This window comes from Anarhichas minor, unplaced genomic scaffold, assembly GCF_050575085.1.
Source record: "Anarhichas minor isolate MPS153535 unplaced genomic scaffold, ASM5057508v1 ptg000033l, whole genome shotgun sequence".
Classification (NCBI taxonomy): Eukaryota; Metazoa; Chordata; class Actinopteri; order Perciformes; family Anarhichadidae; genus Anarhichas; species Anarhichas minor.
Window position 1 is genome coordinate 3,775,742 of NW_027466479.1, and position 24,887 is coordinate 3,800,628.

Consider the following 24,887-nt stretch of genomic DNA (forward strand, 5'->3'; position numbering starts at 1 on the left):
TAAAGCAAGTAATCCACTGGGGAAGTTTTGTTATCTATTAGTTACATGTTAACCCCATTCTCCTGGGTACCTACAGCACAAACTTGTACGGCCTCATTCCTTAACTTACCATCTCTTGTACCATCATGTACTCTACTGGTAAGCCGTTAGTACAAAGAAAGTTCAACAATTGTGAAAAATTGCTGTGCATTGTGGGCCGTATTCTAAGGCGTTTCCAAGGCTTTTAAAAAAATTGAAAACAGTCTACTTGAGTGCCTGGGATTATATATTTTATGCTATTAACATATAGAGATGTCTATATGACTAAAGCAATTCTTTGTACGGTACAGTCGTCAATATGTACAAAGACCTTGTACAGGAGATATTTTTACATCAGTAGTGATTCTCACGTCACACACACCAAAACGTAGACAAAACCAATGTTTTTTTGTTGTTGTTATTTATTGCCATTGTGCATGAACTTTGACACTGCAGGTTACACAAGGAGAATCATGTGGTGAGCCGATGAACACTCTGACCTGCCAGTGATGTGCTCTGGTGGCTCTCAGTGCTGGCTTTGTATCAGTTGATGGCTTCACTACTTCCCGATCAAGCTTCAAAAACCGAAGGAATGCGAGATGAGACACTTGTGTTGAAGAACGGACACGTTGCTTTTTGTAACCCTATTATTGCACACATCTAGTTTGCCAATGCCAGGTATACGTGGGACACTGAGAAAGCCGTAGCTCTTGGTAAGGTGCAGAAACAAACGCCTTGAGAAACCACAACATCGCAGTGGGCCTCTTTAAAAGCCACATATATACAAAATATGAACGGGCCGTCAATGCCGGAGACTCCACGAGCACAACAGATACCGAAATAAACGTGAAAGTCGTGGATCATTTACACTCGGACACGGTGACGTTCGGGTTTCGCTGCTTGGTGCTGGCATCGAGATGCCTACAACACTGTGATTACAGACAGACAGTGAGAGGGAGGCAGGCCAGTGGGATCCTTTGATCTGAGACTGTATCTGCAGCCACACGTCTCTCAGAACAGTAGCTCGCCTCATACAGCGATCAGAAAAGGCTGAGATATTTTAGGAATGGATCAACATGAGTCTATTTATGTCTCGGATGCTGAAAATCTCACGGAATGCATTTTAATGGAATATAAATGATCTGGATTATCGAAACAGTTTGTATATGCAGATTGGAGTTAAGAGTTGTGCAAATTCTATCTTGTATGGCTTTATTGATTTTAGTTTGTGCAAACCGTGCGGCTACATCTACTGTCCTCCTGAATGGGTATCCATCCTTTACTGGCACTGACTGAAAAGTGCTACTGTGTCTGTAGAACTAAGTATTTTAAACTGTACAGAAACATTCCTACTAATCAGACTTGTAATTCTTTTATTAGCGGTGTCTGATTTAAAGCTGTATTTATCGATCTTTTGACCGGTTTCTCAAACAATTACTTGGCAGAAGCAGAGCAACATTAGCATTCATCTGGTGTCAGGTTTGTTTGTACCTAAAGAATGTAAGTCCACTATTCACTCTCCCGTTACGCTCTGGTTTGGTCACCACCAACTCCTGAAGATATTGGACCTTTTAGCTGCTAAATGATCCACTTTCTTTGCCAGCTAGACACTGATTTAGTCTGTGTACGGATTGGTTGGCGGATGGTATACCAAGAGAGTTGATGGGCCATAAAACCGAAACAATTGATCTAAAAGGGGCTGAAAAAAGCTCCATAGCTCTGAGGAGCGCTCCAGAGTTGGGTGAAAGTGACCCCTTTCATCTCATCCATTTCGGATATAAGAAATATTGATTAGTGCAGCTTTAAATCATTATTTTGCCAGTTAAGGTTAGGCTGTATTTTTTAATTTTATCATTTCAGAACTTCAGCTTTTGTCAAAAAAAAAAAAAAAAAAAAAGATATTCAAAGTAAGGTGCTCAATAAAGCATAGTTTTGTTACTGGTACTCAAACTTAGATTTCTTAAATAATTCCAAACGCAGTCCTGCTGTCACATTTTAGTACGAAAAATGTCCCTTCCAGTGTGTGTGGAGGCAGTGCACATTCTGAGAATTAGATAAGCGGGCTGTGGTTGAAGTGCATGTAGGTTCTCGTTCATTCCCATTCTTCCTCTTACAATCACAAATTTTAATAAATTAAGACACTCTTAGTCAATTTAAAACCCTAAGAGATGTTACTGCTACAGCCCTGCGTCGGCTGGTGTGACCCGTAGCTCATGGTGGCTACTATAGAGTCAGTCTGCTGATTGTACGACTCTCTCTCTACTTGTGCTGCTTGTGTTACTTTATATTTACGCATTTACTGTTACTTGTGCCAAAAATGGCTGTTGTCCAGTAAGTTAGATACACTCACGGAGAATCTGATCACGTCCGATGTATTTTGGCCTCAATAACCGGTTGTCTGTTCTATTTTTATAGTAACAGCCCTTATGCATCTTCCGCTCAAATTCCATCAGCTGATATTTAATTGCATCGGAAGAAGGGTTTGCTGATAGACCATTAGAGAGATGTTTCAGATGGGAAACATCCTGCTCAGTACTTATCTTGGTCAGAATTCTTTAATTATCATTATTATTATTATTTTCAACAGATTCTCATCAAAAAATATGTTAAAAAACAAATGTTGGTCAATATGTATTGTTGCTGCTTTTCAAACTCATATCCTGATTTCAGCCTCAGGAAACCAGTATCGCTCCGGGTCTAGTCTCGATTAAGTCGGGTTGAGTTGCACAATAAAATGGCTTCTTTGGCTAAGAAAACTGAGGTTTAACTCATCGAATAAACATTCGTACAACTAAACCTCCAATCTGCACCTCTAAAGAACCAACTGCTTCAGTTTGATTGTATCTTCGTGTGACGGTACGACGGACTCGTCCACTTCTGGTTAACAGGTTCAGGAGAGCCAATCACACAGTCCACAGGCTTAATTATCAGACAACTGCTGTATGTCATCCAAGTCTCTGTCAACACACACACACCATCAGTCACAGTGTGTGTGTGGTCCGTACAGTATCTCACCACCAGTCACTACTTCAGCCTCTACCTGCTGCAGTCAGCTATCACGAGTCAAGTGTCAGACTAGACTCTGGACCAGAGAGCAATGATTTGTCTGGGATTGAGAGAAGAAGAAAAAACTGAATTAAATGGCGGTCAATCTGTTCTGCTTCGTCAGGCTGCAGATATTGGTATGGACATACATTCCAAATTACCTGAGTATAGACTTGTGAAATACCTGAAGCGTGGCCGGATGCAGACACTGTGCAACCAATGTGAGGCCATTTTCTTTTCTTTGCCCAAATTATTTTCTCATTGCATTTTTTTTAGACAGGGTGACCTGGATAGTGTAAACATAATCCTGAATAGTACAGCTGTTATATTTCCTGTTGGGTACATAAACACAGCAATACACCGTTTGGGATTTTTTTTTTTTTTAAACAAGCATTTTACTTAGAGATATATGTGTATATAGTATATGTTTAGAGAGCTTATTCATACTGTGAATGTTGAAACAGAACACAACACATAATTTAATTAAGAAATATACTACCAGTTTAAAATGCATGCCCCCCCCCAATCCATCGTGCTCCGTTTCTTCCCTCCGATGCCTGCAGACCATCAGCTCCTTTCACAGCTCAGACACGATGCAGTAAGGTGGCGGGTCTTCGGGGTGGTGGTGGTTGTTTATTCGGGACATTGTTGCTACGTCATGCAGATATAGAGGGGGGGGTGGAGGGGGGTCAGCACAGAGAGACGGAGGGGGAGGTGTTGGTGGGTGGGACAGTCAGTGGTGACGGATGGTGGTCGTGGTGGGTGGATCCCGGAGGGCAGAGGCCAGCTCCGCTCCGGTCTAGCTGATAGCCGGGCTGTCTGTCTGGGGGTCTGCAGTCTCTGAGGGCGACCCGGGCTCCTCCGGGGAATCGTCTGTGCTGGTGCTAGTGGAGACCTGAGTGGGGGCTGCGTGGAGCGAGGCGGCCCCCCGGGGCTCCGAGCCGACGATTGCCTCGTCCTGCTCCTCGGGCTCCGAGGCCGGCATGAGGTGCAGGGAGCCGGGGAGTTTGACGGGGCAGAACGCCGAGCCCGTCGAGATGAAGTTGACCTTGTTTTTGTCGGGGCAGGAGAAGAGGGGGACCGAAGCTGATGTGGACTGCCTGGAGCTGCGGAGGTACACAGGAAGTTAAGTCAGGTGGGTGGGGGGGGGTCACACATTCCTGAGGCAGCAGGGAGGTGTTTCAGTTTGTCTGTACCTCATCTCCTCAAAAGCTTTAATCTTCTCACAGCCCTCTGGCGGCTCCCGCTTGAACATGTAACTGTTGTTAGGTTTGGGAGAGGAGGTGAACTTGGGCAGTGGGGAGCTGCTTCCGCTGTCTGTGAGCACAGAGACACAGCGTAGAAGCACAGTCCACACTTCCAACACTCGCATGTAACAACCCACAATGATTCCAACACATCTTTGTATTTAAAGAGTCGGAGTCTATTTTTCTTTTTCTCCAAAGTCGAGTCGTACTTTGTGAAGAATCTCCACAGGCTGTCCTTCAAATGACATAAATCTACTGTCTACATAGTGCTAATTTACCAATTTATAGCAAAAAGGCCCACAGTGTCACTGTGAGCTTTCTGGCTTCACACATTGCTCCTCATTAGAGGCAGTCCATATTTTAAGCAGCCAAAAGTAACATGGTAGCTCAACTCAGCCCCTCTTCAGTGCTGAAGTAGGAAACACACCTTCTTCAAAGTTGAAATGTATTTAACAATGCTTCCCCTACTTATAGAATATAGGCTGTAAAAGTATTTAAGTAACTAAAGGCCCGATTCATACGATGCTCCTACGGCTCACTGCAGGACATTTAAAATGACAAAACCACAGAAACAGCAGTATTTAAAAAAGGTCGCGATTTAGGCAACGTCTATTCTATTACAGATAATCCATCTTTTAACTTGATCTAATTAATGTAGGTCCTGGTGGATAATATTACATTATTGATGTGATATTGATGGAGGTTTAACTAGATAGAAGACATATCCCTCTGTTGGAGTTGTTGGGACTACAGAAACAGTAACAGAGTGAAGCTTCTCCTACCTCATAAACAATCTTTGGCCGAGTATAGACACGGTCCAGCAGAGAGCATACAATGCGACCACAGATCAGTTCTATTTTGAGTGTATGATGGTATGACGTTTGTCATTTAAACCAGTGACAGTATAATTATTATTATTAATTAATTAATTCATTTCTTTGATCAAATATCATCCTCTGACGCTCCGAAATTGAAAAGAAAGGTCTGAGTAGAAACGGACATTTAAAACAACAGATGTACTTTCAGTGCGTTTGGGTCTTTGGGCAGTGGAGATCACTGCTGGATATAAAACAGTAGGGCTGCTTATCTTCTGGTTCGATACCCTCTCTGTCCTTGGCTGCTGATTTCATATGTATTGCAGTTTGTAAATATTGCAATTTGATATTATGATTTATATTATTTTTTGTTTACTTTTTGAACTCAAAGAGAAACAGATATTTCCCTCGTAATTTGGAGGTACTTCTGGTGACTATAATCCAGTTAATCCTATTTCCATGTATGTATTTTGTATATAACCTTTAACACCTATAAAAATTAAAAACGTAACTGTCTACCTCAGCATAGACTCAAATGAAGCAATATTATTGATTCAGGCTTTAAACCCCTGGAGAACAGTAGACAAACGTACATATGCCTATTCAGTCTGCCCTTGATTTATGTCGATGCTTACCTTTCTAGGATCCGCCCTTCATTTCACCGATTCAACAGCACTTTTTAATGTTCTTTACCTTTGTCCCGGTCATACAGCAGATCCTCTGTGGAGTAAGGACTGCCGTCGTGTGACCCAGGCAGGCAGGCAGGCGAGAGGCAGGGCGACAGGCTGGAGCAGCTGCTGGACCGGCCGGGGGCCGAGGGGGTCTGGGTGTCCACGCTGCGGGTGCTGCTGCTGCGCTGCTGGGGAGGGAAGGGCGCCCGCCGCCCATCGGGAACCTCCAGGGACTGCAGAGTCCGATGGGAGACAGACAGCAGGGAGGAGGAACAGAATACCAATTAGAGCGGAGTCCAGTTAAGAGTTACTCTGGGTTGTGCATGCATTGAAAATGAACCAGAGCCCCACCTTGAGCTCCTCCTTCTCTCCATTATCTTTGATGAAGACCTTCTCCAGCTCATGGTTGATGCCCTCCATGCTGCTGGGCACCCTGGAGATGGAAGGCTTTGGCACTGTGATGTTGGACAGCGGCATCTGGACCGACTTCGACATGGAAAACTGCTGCAGAACACACACACAGAGAGACAGATTGTTGGATAATGCCCACCACCTCTCCGGTAAACACTGTTAGCTATGTTGCTGTTGTTTGCACTGTTAGCACAATTAGCTGCTAGCTACCAGCTAGAATTTACTTTTTTATTAGTTACTGTGGGCAACATTTCTGTCAGTGAATCCTATCACTTGACAATAACTGTGATTTCAAACACAAACCAGACTCCCTAAAAGTGATGCTACTTTCTACAGACAGACCAAACTCTTGAATAACACTACCTGAGCGTGGCCGGCTGTGTAGGTATGGTTGGTAGTGCTGGTGAGGGCGTTGTAGGTGTAGGTGCTGCACTGCAGGGGGGACAGTCGGTCCTTGTCTTTACTGTGGCGTCCTCCTTGTTTACTGCGTTGGAGCTGCTGCCGGAGCTTTGCGATCTGCTGGAATCAAACAGGAGAGCAGGAGAAGACAGAGACAGAAACATTTAGCAAGGAGGTGGACCAGAACGTTATTATTACTATAATTTTAAATATTATACAAGTCCATACATAGCTCTATAATAAAATGTCTCAGCAACTGGGATAGGAGCTGCTGCTCCAGGTATAAAGATCATTAGCCAACCGGCTCTTTTCATGCTGAGAATCAATAAGGCTTGGGACCTCTGAGACCTTTTCATATTTTTGTGGAAAACTAGTGCTTTTCATCATGCAGACAAACAGCTGAGCTACAGCTGGTCGCTGCGCACCGCTACAGTGTAAATACGCAAAGAGAGGGCCAGTCAGCCAGCCCACTGTTATTTTCGGTTCATTATAAAATTGTGGCGGTACAAAACAGACTCTGGCAGGCAGCCAGTCTAAGTAATTAATGGGACAAACTAAAAGCTTAGCCTTCTGCTAGCCTCCTCAGCCACAGCGGTTGATGCACCACAGCGGGCTAAGTTATTAAAGAGATGGAGGTAAATGTCGCTAATTAGCTAAACTATCAAAGAGGCCCGCTGTTGGACTTATTTACTGTAGCCAGTGTGGCAACAAAGCATGGTGGCTTTTATGCAACACTGGTTACAGAAAATGATCCAATCAAAGTTGTCACTTTCTTGACAATAGCCATGTGCTTTCCTACACTGTGATAAAAGTGTGCGGATAAAGCATTACGTTCTTAAATGTTACTAACTTAGTGGCTGGCTGGTTAGCTAGCTACTTTGCTAATTCCACCACCATGCTTTCATGCTTCCCCGGTTACAGAAAATGAGCCCAACAGTGGGCTGGAGCCAGCGCTGGATCCAACGGTCCCTCTGCCTCACTCAAGGCGAGACTACTTTGCCGGGAGGAGAGCAGGCGGGAGCTCCGCACACTAGCCAGCTCACTGGCTAGCTCTGGAGATGGTCAAGCTAGCCTGCTAACTAGTCAGCCGTCTCACTGGTTAATGTTCACTTTCTCAAGCAACACTCGCAGTCCTTAGCCTCTACTAAACCTGGTTACAGTGTTTATCTGAATTAGCCTGTTGTGTGTGTCTGTCAGAGACATGAAGGAATTCCCAGCCTTCCACTGTGCACCAGTAAGCCGACTCCAGGACATGTCTAAACATGTTCCCTCACACAGCTCTGACACTGGCCCTCTTTACTGTAGAAACACAACACACGCAGTACTTCAATCAATGCGGGCTCTGTCTGAAATGGCTGTTATGTGATCCCTTTGTGTGGGCCACTGAACCAGTTACACAGTGCAGTCCTGCAAGTTCTTGTTCCCCTCTTAGCCTTCACTCGAGTCCTGCTCTTCTCAGGTTTTCTGCAACAGACAGTGGATCGCGAGTGTGTATAACACACAGTTAGAGCTGACATTAAACAGCAGTGTGTACAGTCTCAGCTCAATATTTTACACAGCAACACTATTTTTAATTTAAACACAAATAGTTTTCAGGTTGGATACTTTACCATTGATACATGATGATGCATCAGTATGTATGCTGCTACTAAATGCAAAAACCACCACGGCCCTACTCCCGCATTTGTAGTGGCTGCAAAAGTGTTGTCCTCAATACACATGGTGTGTAGCTGTTGACAGGAAGTAAAATGCCTTTGGGACTCTGAAGATTAGTATGTGGTTGCCAACAGGTTTATTTATACGAAGAAAGGATGAAACTACAGAGAAAACAATGACGTAAAAGGTGTATAAAGTAAAGTGCTTTAACCTTCCTGACCTTTATCCACGCATTTGTGTATCCGTACCAAAAACAGTCACATGTGCTTTAAATATAAACCTTCACAGATATGCCAAAATGTGCTGATTTAGAAATTCAGAGAAATATCTGTTGTCTCCACAAGGCTCTCAACATGATGATGGTTGAGCTGGAGGCTAGTAGCTAATGGAGCTAACAGTGATGACAGAGATCATGTTGTCCGGGACCGGAGGGCGCTACACCGCAAGTTGTATGATGCTATATTAATTATATTAATGCTCCGAGTATCAAATTTAGCACCTTTAATTGAGAATGAGTATGCAGTAATGAGTAATGAGTCAGCAGGGTGGAGCTCAGAGGGGCTGTGTCTGTCGCTGCTGTAAACCTTCAGCACCGCAAAGACACATAGACCAAACAGGAGATTATACAGATTATACAGGTGTTTCATCACCTCTGCCACATAGAAAACTGGGAGATCTGATCGTTCTTAAAGAATTCACTATGTCATAATCAACAATGTCACCAAGAGATGAGATCGTGGATAAAAAAACCATACTCTAAGACTTCCGCATGCAGAGCCCTGATGAAAGTTTAACTGAGACTTTCAATAAGAATAAAGGCAAAAAAAAAACTTAGTTTATACTTTGTTAAATTGCCACCATCTAAAGTATGCAGAATTAGCTTAGCAACTCCTGTTTGCAATGTACTCATGGATGTACAGACAACTATCACTGGATTACTTTGACACTGAAGCAAACTTAAAAATGTGATGATTCTCAGTTAAGTTCTGGAGTTGCTATAAATGTCTTTTTTTCAATGATTTATAAGCGGATTTTACGAACATTTTATTCCTGATTTGACTGAGTTAAGAGTACGAGGAGTGTGATTTTTGCTCCAGCTGCTGACAGTGTTGCTGAGCGAGCCAAACTACGATAACTTTTTAAAAGACCAGCATGCACCTGTCCCTTTCACCTCAAACAGTATCTATGCCTCACCTCTCTCCCTCCCTTCCTTCCTTCAGCTCCTGCGTCTCCCTGAGGAGGCCCGCCTCTCAGTTCAACCTCTACTTTTAAGAAAACAGAAGAAATAGGCCATCCATCCTGGTGGAACAACCTTTTTTTGCAGGCTGCAGGATAGCAGCACAGCCATACCTTAACCATAGACTGTATATAAGAAGTGGAGGTAGTCATGGTGACGTCACCCATTGGTTTGTGGACTGACGTTTTGAAGCCTCAGGTTCAGCGATTTTTCCTTCGCCATCTTCTATTATGGACGTCGCCATGTTGTTTTCTTTGCCACAGATAAACGAAAGTTACCAAATTTGGAATGCGGAGGATTGACGTAGAGACGTCGTATATGGCTCTGGTAGCTGCAGCGACCTGTCAATCACAGTAGCCCCGCCCTAAAGCATACCCTGCTTTATGGTCTATTTTACCGTCTAAATGGACCATCATTTACTAAATGAACATCATGCTGTATTGAAGAAGAGTTTGAGACCATAAACTCATGTTTACAATGTTTACTGATGTAATAAATCAAGAGAGAAGTAGAGTCATTTTCTCATTGACTTGAATACAACCAGAGGAGTCGCCCCCTGATGGACATTATAGAGAATGCAGCTTTAAGACACTTCGACATTGGCTTCACATAGCAGAACTGGAGGTTGCTGCCTGTTTGCACCAACAAGTATTCATTTAATCTAAGATTAGTTCTAATCGGAGTTTAGCACTAGGTTTAAAATTAGACAGCGCTTTCTTGGACAATTAAAAATAACTTTTCTTTTAGTAAATCCAAGTTTAAACCAAAATGAAATAGAGTTTAATCCATATGGAGATGCTTGCTTACCCAACATAAAATAAATACATTTGTATGCTTACTTAGTAAGTAGGCTGTAAAACATAGGGCTGCTCTGTATTCCTTAACCAAACGTGACATTGTTTGCTTGCTAAAAAGTCAGTTAGTGAGCTTAACGTTATTCATTGTGACTCAGCAGAGAAGCTCTAATTCCTCCTCTTTTGAGAAAAACATGTTGGCAAAATGAATGGAGCAATACGACCAAATATTAGGAGATAAAATAATGGACAGTAAGGATCAACTTTTTTTCACAGTAAGGGAAAAAGAGACTGAACCGGTATCTTGAGAGGAATTCAGCAGCAGCAACGTAAAACTTTTTATCAGGAACTGATTATTTTGCTTAATCCATCTCAAAAAGGCAGACATTTTAACAGTGTGAGTTTAAAGTTGATACTGGATCACATTTTAAACTGCAGTTTTTTGGTGCAACAGAAATAAATTGAATCTAGGTTTAGAGTCAAAACTAAACAGCTATTTAAAAAGCTTTCTTCATTTTATTATTTTGTCAAGACAGCAGCAAGACACCACCATCTTATTTACTTTTGGTCCGTACCAAAGCACAATATACACGGATTGAGTTCCTGTTAGTAGTATTAGTCACTAAAAATTGATTGTCTAAATGTTTCTCTATCGCTCCCCATGTTCAAAGTCATTACTGCACCGCTGCTGTTATGGTAACGTAATGTTACACCATGCATGATTGGTGTTATTCCACCGCTTTACTTTAACGGAGATACTAACTAATGTTACCAACTGTTGTTACAGTCTGACTGCTGTTATAATCTGTCAATCATTTCCCCTTCCCCACACTGACGCAAAAATACATTTGATTATCTTAACTGCTTATTTACTCCAGTGATGAAATCAATCCATGTCATAACCAGTTCAAGTTTAAAGTAAAGTTCTTCAGAAGAAATGCTGTTTGTCCATTTGAGGGAAAGGGTTGTGATGTACGGTGGTTAAATTCATCTATGTGTCACAGCAATCCTTTGAATTTGAGGTCCAGTGTTTTCCTGATCAGGTATCTGATCTATTGCCTTGTTACATTTGAATTAAATACTGAAATATTTATTGGTAAATGAATTATATTAATCAGGTAATTCAAAAATAATCTTTAGGTACATGTTTCTACAAAAAATTGTTTGATGTATAAGACTGTTGGAGTTCCCCTTTAAACTGTCGAATGAAGTCATTGTTGTGACGCACAGCCATGTGCGGTAAACATCAGTGTGTGTCTGTGTTAGTGCCGTGCCTCTTTGAGCTGGTCGGCGCTGCCCCAGGACGCAGAGCGCTGGTGGGTACTCCTCTTCTCTCTCGTCTCCTCACTCCAACATCCAAGAGTCTGAAAAGAACATCACAGCTACTCATTACTACCAATAGCAAACCTGGACAAAATTGTACCCACTGAAGTCTGTCATTGAGATGAAAACCTTTGAGTATTCCAGCAATGGATTATCAGTGTGACAAATGCGCGCACACACACACACACACACACACACACACACACACACACACACACACACACACACACACACACACACACACACACACACACACACACACACACACACACACACACACACACACACACACACACACACACACACCAGTGAAAGCTGAGCTGGGCTCTGCAACACAGTGTGAGAGTGTGACTTACTAAAGTGAACTCCGTCTCATCCAAGCATACACTCACACATTCAATACAACCTCCCCATCCAACACCCAGAGGACACTTGACTGCTGTCCTGCTCATCTTAAGGTGTCCACTCAAAGGGCTGTTTGTTACTACAGCATGTCCCCTCACTCTGTCTGCTTCCTGTCTGTCTTGGATAAAGAGAGATGAGGCCCCCCTGAGCTGATGAGACACTCTTCATATGGTCCCTGGCTGATTCTGCACTGTATTTTTTACTATAATTAAGTTATTTTTGGACTTAAATGTTCCGTAAGCACACATTCAGTATAATGTAACAACGTTGCTGTAAGAGCCATATGAGACTTTTCTTCTTCTTTTAGCATATATTTCTTTTGGTAGACTTTTTCTATGCAAATTCTGAACCTTAAAAGTTACTAGTAATTATAACTGTGAAATAAATGTATTACTATAAAATGTATGTGCCTCTGAAATGTAAAAGAGTATCAGAAGAACGTAGCATGATTCAGGCTCGTGTTTGATGATTGTCACGGTTGAGACACTGGTTTACTGCCGTAGGAGGACTGAACATGGAGGAGTCTGTCCATTCTTAGTTAAAGGCGCTGGTCTCGCTGTCCACATTCCTCTCCCGTGTGTGTATCTCATTCAAGCCGCGATGCGTATCAGAATACACACATTTGAGTAGCATCACTTGATATGATTTACAACAACAATTGGTTGTTGTGTTTCCTGGACCGCTGAACCGCTGCTGTTAAAATAGAAGCACTCTGTCAAAATTAAAAAATTCCCAATTACCTATCGGCTGTAGGTCCAGGTCCGGATAAAACGGCGTCATAAATATTCTTGCCGGCTGACCGATTAACAGCTAACCGTTGACGTCCGTACTAAGAACATATTCAAATAATCTCATTTCAGAGAATGCAAACAGTGATTTTACTGTTTAAAATTACTGTTTAAAACATAATTTAATTGATCATCAAAATAATTGTCATATTCTCACCTTAGCTCAACAATGTTGCTTTTTATCTGAATCTGAATCTTGAAGAGTCAAATGTAATTGAAATAAATGGAAACTTATCAGGTGATCAGTGCCAATATCCAGTATTTTGTAGCATTAGAGCTTCCTAGTGTAATAAATAAGCAATGTACAAAATGAATACTACATTCACTAAAACGTATCATGTCAGAGGTAAAGGCTTATGGACTGGCCTATATCATATATAGGACATCATACATCATATATCACCAAATAATAGTGTAAATTATGAAAGTATTAGTGATCAAGCTAGCTATCAGGCTGGCTGGCTTGGTCATTTGTGTGCAAGATTACTTAGACACGAGTGTTTTTGTGGTCTGCGGATGAAATGAGATGGGCCGAATCCTTCTCTGTAATTATGACACATAAAAATATAGTCATGTACTAATCTGTTATTGCCTTTTTCATGACATTTGTTATGTTGAGTCAGGTTGGACTATGAAAGTAAGCAGGCAGGAGAAAAGCTTAGTTTACACTCTACATAGGTAAGCCAGCAGGTGTGCGCGACAGAAAATTATGTAATTATGTTGCACGCTTGGTAGTTTCTTCAATACAGCATGGTGTTCATTTAGTAAATGATTGTGCCTTTTAGAGTAAAAAAGACGTTAAAGCGGAGTATGCTTTAGGGCGGAATTTCTGTGATTGACAGGTTGTTACAGCTACCAGAGCCGTATACAGCGTCTCTACGTCACTCCTCCACATTCCAAATATGGTCACTTCTGTTCATTGGTTGCAAAAAAGCAAAGACGGCGACGGCCGTATTCCAAGATGCCGACGCCAAAATCGCCAAACATCAGTCCACAAACCAATGACAGACGTCACCATGACTGCGTCCACTTCTTCTACAGTCTGGTATAAACATCTTTGTGGTGCTCGTAGCTCGCGTGCCGTCTGCGGAGGCTTGTGCTACCGTGCCACATACAAGTCTAACAAACCTTAGTAGGGGAAGACATCCATGCAATACAAACATCCGTCAGACAGCAGCACCACACATACAGACTCTCAGAATCATGCCTTTGTATCACTTCAATAGTTAATAATAAACTGGAAGCTTCATCCGGCGTTTGAAGCTCCACAGATGTGTAGGTGGCAAATGTCACACAGCCTGGGAGAAACAGGAAGTATAGACCAGCGTGTGTGGAGACCTCTTGGTCTACCCAGCGTGAGAAGATCACGGGGCAGGAAGGTGTGGGCACAGATTAAGATCAAGAATGGATAAACGGATATCTTTACTGTCCTCAAAAACATTCTAAATCCTGCAGAGTCCAGACATGTGACCTATAAAGACTGGTAGTGGTGGTGACAAATGCAGTCCTCACTCATCAAGAGGATGATGAAGATCACCCCCAAGGGGTGCAGCTCTCCAGTCTTCACAAAGGTCTTATGCAAGTAAAGAAGTAGAACGGACTTGTACTGGATTTCTAGTCTTCCGACCACTCAAAGCACTTTAACGCTACATGTTTTTCACCCATTCACACACTGATGGCACAGCCTTCGGGAGCACTTTAGGGTTAGGTCCCTCAGAAGTCATGTGTGTTGTTTGCATGTTCCTGTTCAAATCAATTTCAAATAAAACAAGAAGATTAAAGCAGATCACGAACCGCTCGCCGGCTGCACATTCCGGCTCTGAGCTGCATCAGCAGAACTCATGGAAGGTAACAACGTGGCTCTAATTACCAAACAAATGTACAGATAAAATTAGATTCGTCATCTTTTCTGAATCTGTCTAAGCATCTGCAAACACACATTCCACCAAAGAGCATGTGTTAAAGTTCAACTAACGCTCATAGAAGTTTGTCAAATTATCGTTGAGTTGATTTTAAGTCTCTGTGCAGACGATATATGAAATGTCCCCTCATCAGTACAAGAGACCAGGACAAGTATCAGAACCCAGACAGCCAGCTTTTGCAACATCACAGGCCGTTCATACCATCAACTCTTAATGATTAATAAGCTGGTATTATTATTGTATTGGGAGTGTAGATACTGCATCAACTGCCCAACTCAGAACTGTAATAAATAAATACCTCTGGCTTCTCTTTTCTCTTCATCTCTGTAGGGAAGACGGGTGTGGGGTGTGTGTCTCACCTGTGTGGATTTATCTTTCATACACGATGGGTCACGAGGCCACTGCCCAGTGAGGTAGGGTCCAGTAATAGTGCCCAGGGAGGAAGTTCGCCAAATGGTCCCCGAGCTCTGCACCTGCTGGGATTTTGTCCTTTCGACTGCACAGACCAAAAGACAAGAGACAAGATAAGAGACAGAGCAACATTAGCTCTATGAAATAGGAATACGAGTAGTGACAGAGAATCAGCACCTACAACTGAGGCTCTACGCAGCTTTTTGCTTCTTATGGCTCACTGTTTTGGTTTTGGGGTACGCTTTAAACTGGTAAAAAGCTCCCTGTACTAATAAATAAAGCTCCTGTACAACAGCTGCCCAGCACCACACAGCAGACACAGAGTCAGGTTGAGCTTCCTTTGAATGAAATAGACCTCAGCAGCCACATTGTTGAGAAAATAAAACCCCAAAAAACACATCTCATCCTGTCTCTTTCTATTTTGCCCTGTCAGCGACTATGATCCACGGTGAAGTGCCGTGTTATGTGACCGGTGTGGCTCGCAAGTGTCCCTCAGCCTCCTTTGATCATCAAACATTCAAATCCGTTTGACAGAGGAGGAATCACAAACGGTTTGCTGCCAAGTATGTTTGCACAGACAAGAAATGTGGCTTGGTGCATGACAATAAATAGTGCAATAGTATAAGACATCAAAAAAATATATATAAAAATGTACAATGGAATATGACAAAACAAACAATATAAGAGTACGTTGGTATAAAAAAGTCAACTGGATTTTTGTTATTTCACTGGCTCCAACAATTGCCAAAATAAAAAGGAGTGCAGTCGTCATCGTCCTGAGAAAGACTTTTATAAACGCCACATCGTCACGTTGTGAGAGCAAAAGAAGGATGCATGCTCACACATGGTGTGAGCATGCATCCTTCCTCTGTAGTAACCTGGTGTCTTAGCTTCTGGTAGGACACTTGCTATAAATCCACAGGCTTACAGGTAAGCTAAGGGGACTAAATTAGACTTGGCCATGATCTTCCAAATATGTTAAGTAGCTCAACAAAGGTAGCGCCTCTTCAGAAGGACCTTTCTAGACCAATACTGCAGTGAATCTAGTCGGCCTATAACGACCTAGCACAGAGCCCCCAGGCCTCCACAGTAGGAATCAACTAATTATCTGCCAGCTCAATTATCGGCTGCGATATTCAGCATTTTTACAATTATCTGAATTGGTATTTTTACATTTTAAAATAAATAATACATTTAAAGAAACTGAATTTATTGTGAAAAGTAATGCACGCATCATTCTCCAACGAGGCAGTAAAACCACTTCCAGAGAGGCCGCTCGAGGCTGGAGCTGCAGCCGGGACGAGCCTCCGGAATCTCCAGAATCACCACCTGGTGTGTTTGCTCAAACTGCCCTCTGATGCCAACTGAAACCGAATCACTGCTGCAATGAATGTCAGCCAGTGGTGTGAAGGACCGTAGTTTATCCGTGATCCGTACCAACCCCACACCCCCAACGGTTCAGCAGGGGAACCACAGAGTAATAGTGCAATACAAAGTTTTACTGCCAATTGTTATCGGCCGATATTTAATAACAATAAGGAGATCCCTGATAATGCTACAGTGTGAACAACATGTCAGTGTAGAAAGAGCTAGCAACGTTGGCAGCACCAGAGCTAACAGCTGACATACGGAGGTCCCATTCATTTACATCATGATGCATTCAGGCTCTGTTCATTCTAAATGTTTTGGACAAAGGTAAATTATAATGTTATCATCACCGTGTTCGCAAATCTCAGCAACTACCTTGGTTAGCAAATTGTTGTTATACGCATAGCCATAATGACAAAGTTGCTATAAACAAGAACTACTTTTTAATGAAAATGTATTTTTTATAAATACCAGCTTTAAAGCTAATGAAGGTATTGGTCAGACATTATCAGTAAGGCTGCACTGTGTGAACTATATGGACATTTGGGTTAGCCAGCTACTGTTTTCCACAATCTGCCCAACTAAACCAACCACAACTATACTGCAACAACAGCTTGTCAGCAGTACACACCAAATATGGACTGATCTGATGACTAATCCTGCTGCAAATCACATTTATTTTAAAATGAACCATTGTGAACCACGTTGGTTCAGATAAGTAGCTCAAAGTGCAACAGGCCTACTACTTCCTGTCATTTGATGTGTGCTTACACGACCACAGTGTGCAGCTACCATCACACCACTGAAGAAAAACGGCTCTGGAGTGTTGTTTTTAGTAGATGCTAAATATCTGTATCTGAATGGAGGTCAGTGTTCCAGGGACATAATAACTACCTATGTTGAAAGGATATTCTGAGCCTTAGTACTGCAAACATGTACATGATAAGAGTTTTGGCACTACAGTTTCCATCCTGCTTTGGGTGATGTTTTTAGGATATTGGTGTCATGGACACGGGTTAGCTGTATGTCACGTTATATCACAGTTATTGTTATTACAAGTGATAGGGCTGCATGGTGGCAATAACAAGTGACAATTGATGATGTTAGCTCATATTAGCTATCTTAGCTTAGTCCGCACAATCCAAACAAAATAAACAACTGCCAACAGCCATTGTCCTTCCAACCATAACATATGCATTGTCACGGGTTAGATTGTAAAATGAGAACAATGAATTTGTATTTAAATTGACAATGACAGCATTACTAACGGCTAACAAACGAAGGTTCCGTTCGGTTACATTATGATGTGTTCAGGCTCTGTTCAGTGAGTATTGGGTAAAAGGTAAATTATAACGTTATGATGTGTTTAATTGTAATATTGAAAAATGGAGTGTTGGTGAGAAACTTGAATAAACCCAGTAGTTTGAAGGAGATGTTTTCACAGCAACATAAATAGATATTAGAGATGAATTATGACCCGTTTACACTAGCTCTAAACAGCTTATACTACATCATCAAAACTACTAATGACAAGATTTGATTTACTTATTATTTGAATTGTTTGTTTTTATGGAGAAAAATAATCCTACATATGACTATTAAAAAGTATAAGGATAACATTTAGAATGTTTGATGGTTTACACTGACTTCAGAGAATTTTGGGACGGTGGCAAAAAAATAAATAATAATCAGACAACAATATGGATCATTAATGATCAGCAATTAGTATCGGCGGCAACAAAACGTGATCAGGGATCTCTAAAAGCTATATTTGCTCCCTGATCTGATCCGTGGGTTGTATGTTCCGTTGCTCCACTGATCTACATGCATTGTGAATGGGACCTTGGGTTGCAGCCCACTGAGCTGCAGAGATGTAAAAGCCCCCAGCTGCATTACAACGAACACAGCTTCCCAACGCAACCATACGTTTCTAGAGTCACATTATACTCTTAGCAACTTTCAGTGACATTTCAATAGAGCTTTGAGGTTTCAGAAATCACGTTTGGACTTCCTGTGTAGTTGGTTGACAGAGACACAAGCCCATGACAAACATTAGAACAGAGTGTGCTGATTACAGAACATTTCCGTATTTCTGAAGAATCAGTGGAGCCAAAGGCCTTGTGTGATTTATGCGCTAGCTAAAGCTGATCAGAGCCCATCTGGACTCTGGGAGTTCATTCCCACATTTGGTTGATGCTGAATACATTTGTGGGATAACAAGGTCATCCAGCATGACTTTGAGTCATCCAACCATCTCAAACCGCAGAGACACAACCCCACCAGGGGCTCATACATTATTCAGAGGGCTCTATTGAAAGGACCAGTTCACAGGTTTCCATTTATACAATGTGTCACTGTATGTCACACAGTATTACACTGTCGCTCTCTGGTTTTCTCACTCCTACACAATGAATGGCAGCAGAAAGTTTAAAGTAGGGCGGGTTGAGTAAAATGAAATGATGCACCGCCTCACAGATAATAATACTGTGAAGGTTATAGGGGTGGGAATCACCACAGATCCCGCGGTACGATATTATCACGATACTGCGATATTATCACGATACTGCGATACTGCCTATATTGTGATTTATTATTTTTTTCAACTTCAAATTATGTCCCCAAAGGAAAACTGTGTCAACATGTTTTATCTAATAAGATAAAGTTTTCAGTCTGTTCATCTCACTTCAATCATTTTTATTGCAGCAAAATAGGATTGTCAAGCAGACAGACTGACCAACAATGTCATAAATGTTGCATGAACCTGACAAACTGAATTGTTTGTATTACTACATAGTCCAACTTAACTAAATGCAAACGTGTGGACTCAGTATATGAACTATAACTTATATAAGTAGGATATAAGAGTTATATAACTCAGTATAACTTGCGATGCGTGGACGTCGAGGGCAGAGAGACAGTTATGCGCTGCACTCTCCCCATGAGCCTGGCTACTGTTGGCAGATTTAACCCCGTTGTGAGGCCAGATGTCTCTCTTTGTTTTGACCAACTTCCTACCAATCACGCTGACCCGGGACCTTTGCTGACCTCACCAGAAAACAACTCAGCACCATCTAGTGGACTGAAAAACTAATTGATTTGATTTTTTAAATAGTTTATATAATTAAAGATCGATACTTGGCGTCCGTGTATCGATACAATATCGCCACGCAAAATATCGCGATACTATGCTGTATCGATTTTTTCCCCCACCCCTAGAAGGTTATAGCTTCTGTATTACAGTATCATGACAGTGAAACACTTTAGCATTAGCCAAGATAAAGTCTGGTCATACCAGCATTTTAAAATTACACGTCAAAATAAATTCCAGCAATATCAGATTTACTCACAGATGCAAATTAAATTAACACGACTCTTTCACATCCAGTTCAAATGTTGTACATTTAGAAACATAATGTTTGAAATATGGCTAATGAATATTCTGCTGATCATTTTGTAGATTAGTCATTTAGTCTATAAAATGTGAAAAACATTGTGAAAAATGTCCATCAGAGGTTCCAAGGGTGACTTCTTGAAATGATTTGTTTCGTCTGACCTACAGTCCAAAAAATGGCAGTATACAATCGGGAAATCCTGCAAATATTACTGATTGAGAAGCTGGAACCCATTCTTTTTTTTGCAATTTTTGCTTTAAAGAAATTTGTAACAATCAATTATCAGTTATCTCTAAACTGAGTGTAAATACAATCTGTGGCCAACCGGCCAGCGAGCGGTGAACAGCTGTTTGTGTGGCGTGTCTTCCGTTCCGTCACTTCCTGTTTCCTTCACCTACATTCCCCTGGGTCCTAAGCCCCTCCAAGTACAGCTTCTTATCACCCTCTATGTACCAACGTACATTTATAACAAATACCACACATATTACACGGTAATCAGCGTTGCATATGTGTCTGACCAAAATACCTTTTGTTGTTCAGTCTTTGTTCATCCTGCATCGCTCTTTTCTGTTCTTTATGTAACGTTACTGGAGCGACAGAGCCTCTCCCAGCTGTTAGCAGACTGTTGTTAGCGAGCTGTACCCAGCATGCAGTTCGGCAGTGAAATTTTATAAATGTACAATTTACAATGTACAACCCCTCTAGAGGGCCCCAGGTCCACTCACCACAGTCTCACAAAATCCTGTGGGAGACACTGTATGAATATGTTGTTTATTGCAACTATACATTTTGTATCGACCTGTTTAAAATGCCTAAAGTGACTAATGACCACAAGGATATCGCAATAGACTAAAATGTCCAGTAGCATGAACGGGACAATGAAATGAGGAAATGATGTGAACTCATCTATCTGTGTAATATGTCCGACAGTGATGGCACTAGCAGCCTTCCATACTCCCTCCCTGTGTGTGCTGGTTGTTGACAGGTGTCCAAAACACCATGCTCAGTGGCAGCCTGGCGTACATCCATGCCCCACCTTGGCCACCCCCGATCACATTGCCCTAAACACGCCACTGCTACCGGCCATGACATAAGAGTGCAAAGATGCAAAGTGAAGCGCATAGAATAACACTATGTAACATCTCCATCCAGATCAAATGTAACACATTAGAGCTAACAGCTCGTCACAAATGTGTGTAGTGACGATGTAGTACAACATATGCAACAACATTGCTTTCCTTTTTGTAGACAGCAATATATTCTCATTTGTTCATGTTTGGCAAATAGTATTTGTACATACATGCATGTAGTAGCAGAGGCTGGCCTGTGTTTATGTCTCACAGACTGCTAGGCCCCAATGTTGCCATAGAGCTACCAGCTGACGACATTTCTTTTCCGTTTCAATGATGGTAAACAACCTAAATGTAAAGGCTTACTGAGAAGCTTTCGGTGCTCACATTAGATTTTGTAAACCTGGCCAATCATGCCTATAATGTAGACCAGTGAGCTGTTTATCTTGGACAGAGTAGCTGCATCATCAGCCACACAGGCATCCACATCCTGACGTGTTTACCTCATCGCGGGAGGGTAATGACAGTGTAATGCATGAACTACAACGTTCATTTATACCCTTATAATCGCAATTAGAACACACTGGAATAATAACGTGCACCAAAAACAGCCTCACATCTGTAATGTGCTAAAAATATTACCGATATTATGATCGCCATTGGAACATGGTTGCGGGAGCTATTGTGGAAATATAAGTTATGTTTTCCGAGACTATTGTGCAGCTTCTAGATGTGTTAACGCTTCAGCGTCAATGATCACATCCCGGATGTATTATGACCCATTTAGAAAGCTAGCCAACCAGCCGAACACCTCGCCCCGGTGAGGAGAGTAACGTCGTAGTAACAGAGAGCCGCTCTCCTAACTTGCTAAGGAAAACACGACATTTATAGGTGGTCGGGCTTATTAGGAATGTTATGCAAGTAAAACACATGTCATAGCCTCTGTGTGAATAATGACTGTCCGCGTTACAATTCGGTTCATATTTAATTTACAAAGTGCGCTCATTTGAATAAAAATTGAATATTGTTGAGCTGCTTCGCCACTAACTTCTCTCACCAAAACACAACGTGGCGCCTAATGGCGAATGGTGGGGGGAATAGTTAAAGATGACATTTTATTTAAATGTAATGTTAGATAGTGAACTACGCATAGGCCGAACATAAGAGTGGCGTGTGTTTGTTTGAATCCACTCTTGGTTCAGGTTTTTAAACTCAAGGATCGTGTTGATTAATCGCCGAAACCTCCAAATGTCATATTTTTCAAGCTAGTTTGGCGTGACGGATAAGTTAGCACCGAGCTATCTGAACGATGACGGTTACAATACAAGATACATTTAGATGTACTTTGAAGGACGGACTTACCTTTGGAAACAGGTGAGTGGGGAGAGCTTCTTCTGTCCGGTGGTGAAAGGCTCTGCCTGGGGACCAGCCTGCCGTCCGATCCGCTTCCACCCGGGTTGGCGGGACTGGAGCAACGGGACGTCGTCGGTCCTGTGTTGCTCCCGGCTACTGACAAGGAGCAGGAAGCGGAGCGGGTTGGGATGTGCTGACTTCCACGGAAAAGCTGGTACGGAACCGTGGCGCGGATAGGTGGCTGCAACCGGACCGCGGAGGAGTTGTTGCTACAGGACGAGCTGGAGGTTGTTGGGGAGCCGCTGTGTTTAAGTCGCTGCTGGGATGAGCTGGCTGCTGCTGGGGATGCTGACATGATAAGCCGTTCAGTGGACACAGTAAATGTATTGTTAAACAGCTCAGAAACTAACTTTACGGTAATGTTTTCCAGCACACGACCTATAAGTTATCCAATTGACTAACTTCGCCAGCTACTTAAGCTTCTGAAGTTAATTCATGTTGTCCAGTTCAAAACAGTCTCCACTTTACATGTCTGCAATGTTAGCGACGAGAACTAACGTAAGTTAATACTTATTTTTCCGTGTTTGAGATCAAACACAAACCTCCCGCCTGTCCTGGTAACAAACATTATGCAGAAACATTGTTTTTACCGCGTTACTTAGTCAACGTGGTCAATTTCGCAACTCAGGACTCCTCTAACACAAGTTAAACGGCAGCAGTCAGTTGACACAACTAAACCCAAGAGGTTGGACCATGGGTGCGCCCAAATCATTACGACTCTCTGATTGGTGCTGGACTACTTCCTGGATATGTCAATCGGTTGTTCATTGGATGTATGGAAGCTTTAACAAATGTAAATGAGCGTCAGGTTGACTTCATGGTCTGCTATTGGTTGGTGACCACTGCCATAAGGTCATAAGGTGAAAATGTATTATGTGCATACCCTCAATGGGCATTTAAACAGGATATAACATGTTATCCATGTTCAAAGACAACATATGAAGTGAATGGCCTTTTTTCATTACAGCAAAACATAAACACAATTTCTATACATTTTCTGCTCCTTCTTCATTCAAAATAAAGAAAAAAGTTATTAAATTTAAAGTAAGCCCAAGTCAAGAACATGTCCCAAGTCAACACCAACAAGTCCCAAGTCAAAATAAACAAACCTTAAGTCAAGCCTAACAAGTCCCAATTCAAAGCCAAACAGTCCCAAGTCAAGACAGGTAAATCCCAAGAGAGGAACAAATGTCATAAGTCAAGTCTCACATTAAGACGATAAAGTCAGAAATCAAGGCTAGCACGTCCCAAGTCAAGGCCAAAAAGTCTCACATTAAGACCATCAAGTCTCAAATTACGGCTAAAAAGTCTCAGAGTTTTACTGACTTTATCTCTTGTTGCACTTTGCTGCTGTAATCCTGCAACACTGTGGGACTAATAAAGGGTTATCTTATTTGATCAAGACAGGTAAGTCCCAAATCTAATCCTGTATCAAGAACAAGCAGACCCAAGTCAAGTCTCAAATCAAGGTAGCTGGTTCAGAGGGGGTCATCCTTCAATCAGAGGATCGGCGGTGCAATCCCCAGGTTCTCCGGTCCATGTCGATGTGTCCTTGGGCAAGACACTAATCCCCAAATTGCTTTTTAAGGAAATTTACAAATATAGTAAATTCATTTATTACTTTTAAAAGAAATGTTAAAAAATAAACGGTTCCAGTGCGCCATAGTATGTTATCCCTGTAAATGTTTTGCATGCTGACGTTTTTAAACACAGCCACAGGTCACCCTTAAGCCTAATTTCTACTTCTACTGAAAAGCTTGGGCAGAGCTCACGCAAGGCCACAGAGATGGTTTGTGACACGACGTGCACCTTCTGACAAATGGGACTGCACGCCAGGCACCACAGATGGAAGTTTGATTGGACATCAGAGCCGGGAGAAGGGTTTTGCAGACAATTGTTGTCACAGATCCGCCCCAGTACTATGTACAGTGGGGCAAAAAAGTATTTAGTCAGCCACCAATTGTGCAAGTTCTCCCACTTAAAAAGATGAGAGATGCCTGTAATTTTCATCATAGGTACACTTCAACTATGAGAGACAGAATGGGGGGAAAGAATCCAGGAAATCACATTGTAGGATTTTTAATGAATTAATTGGTAAATTCCTCGGTAAAATAAGTATTTGGTCAGCTACAAACAAGCAAGATTTCTGGCTCTCACAGACCTGTAACTTCTTCTTTAAGAGGCTCCTCTGTCCTCCACTCGTTACCTGTATTAATGGCACCTGTTTGAACTCGTTATCAGTATAAAAGACACCTGTCCACAACCTCAAACAGTCACACTCCAAACTCCACTATGGCCAAGACCAAAGAGCTGTCAAAGGACACCAGAAACAAAATTGTAGACCGCTTGGTGTGAAGAAATCAACTGTGGGAGCAATTATTAGAAAATGGAAGACATACAAGACCACTGATAGTCTCCCTCGATCTGGGGCTCCACGCAAGATCTCACCCCGTGGGGTCAAAATTATCACAAGAACGCTGAACAAAAATCCCAGAACCACAC

At 42.1% G+C, this 24,887-nt stretch overlaps 1 protein-coding gene across 5 annotated transcripts; it reads right to left on the reverse strand.

The window, feature by feature from the left end:
- Positions 1-1,846: 1,846 nt before the first annotated feature.
- glcci1a (glucocorticoid induced 1a) lies at positions 1,847-23,042 on the reverse strand. 5 transcript variants are annotated; one of them, XM_076105700.1, is made up of 8 exons: positions 22,335-23,036; positions 15,091-15,227; positions 11,568-11,657; positions 6,571-6,723; positions 6,148-6,297; positions 5,819-6,029; positions 4,260-4,380; positions 3,722-4,169 (listed from the first exon to the last, which is right to left on the reverse strand). In XM_076105700.1, the coding sequence occupies exons 1-8, from the start codon at positions 22,678-22,680 to the stop codon at positions 3,863-3,865; spliced, it is 1,515 nt and encodes a 504-aa protein (XP_075961815.1). In that variant the 5' UTR covers positions 22,681-23,036; the 3' UTR covers positions 3,722-3,862. The 5 variants fall into 5 exon arrangements, with proteins under 5 accessions (XP_075961812.1, XP_075961810.1, XP_075961811.1 ...); XM_076105699.1 differs by having other exon boundaries at positions 6,148-6,300; positions 6,571-6,726; positions 22,335-23,035; XM_076105697.1 differs by lacking the exon at positions 4,260-4,380 and having other exon boundaries at positions 1,847-4,169; positions 6,571-6,726; positions 22,335-23,042.
- Positions 23,043-24,887: the final 1,845 nt, after the last annotated feature.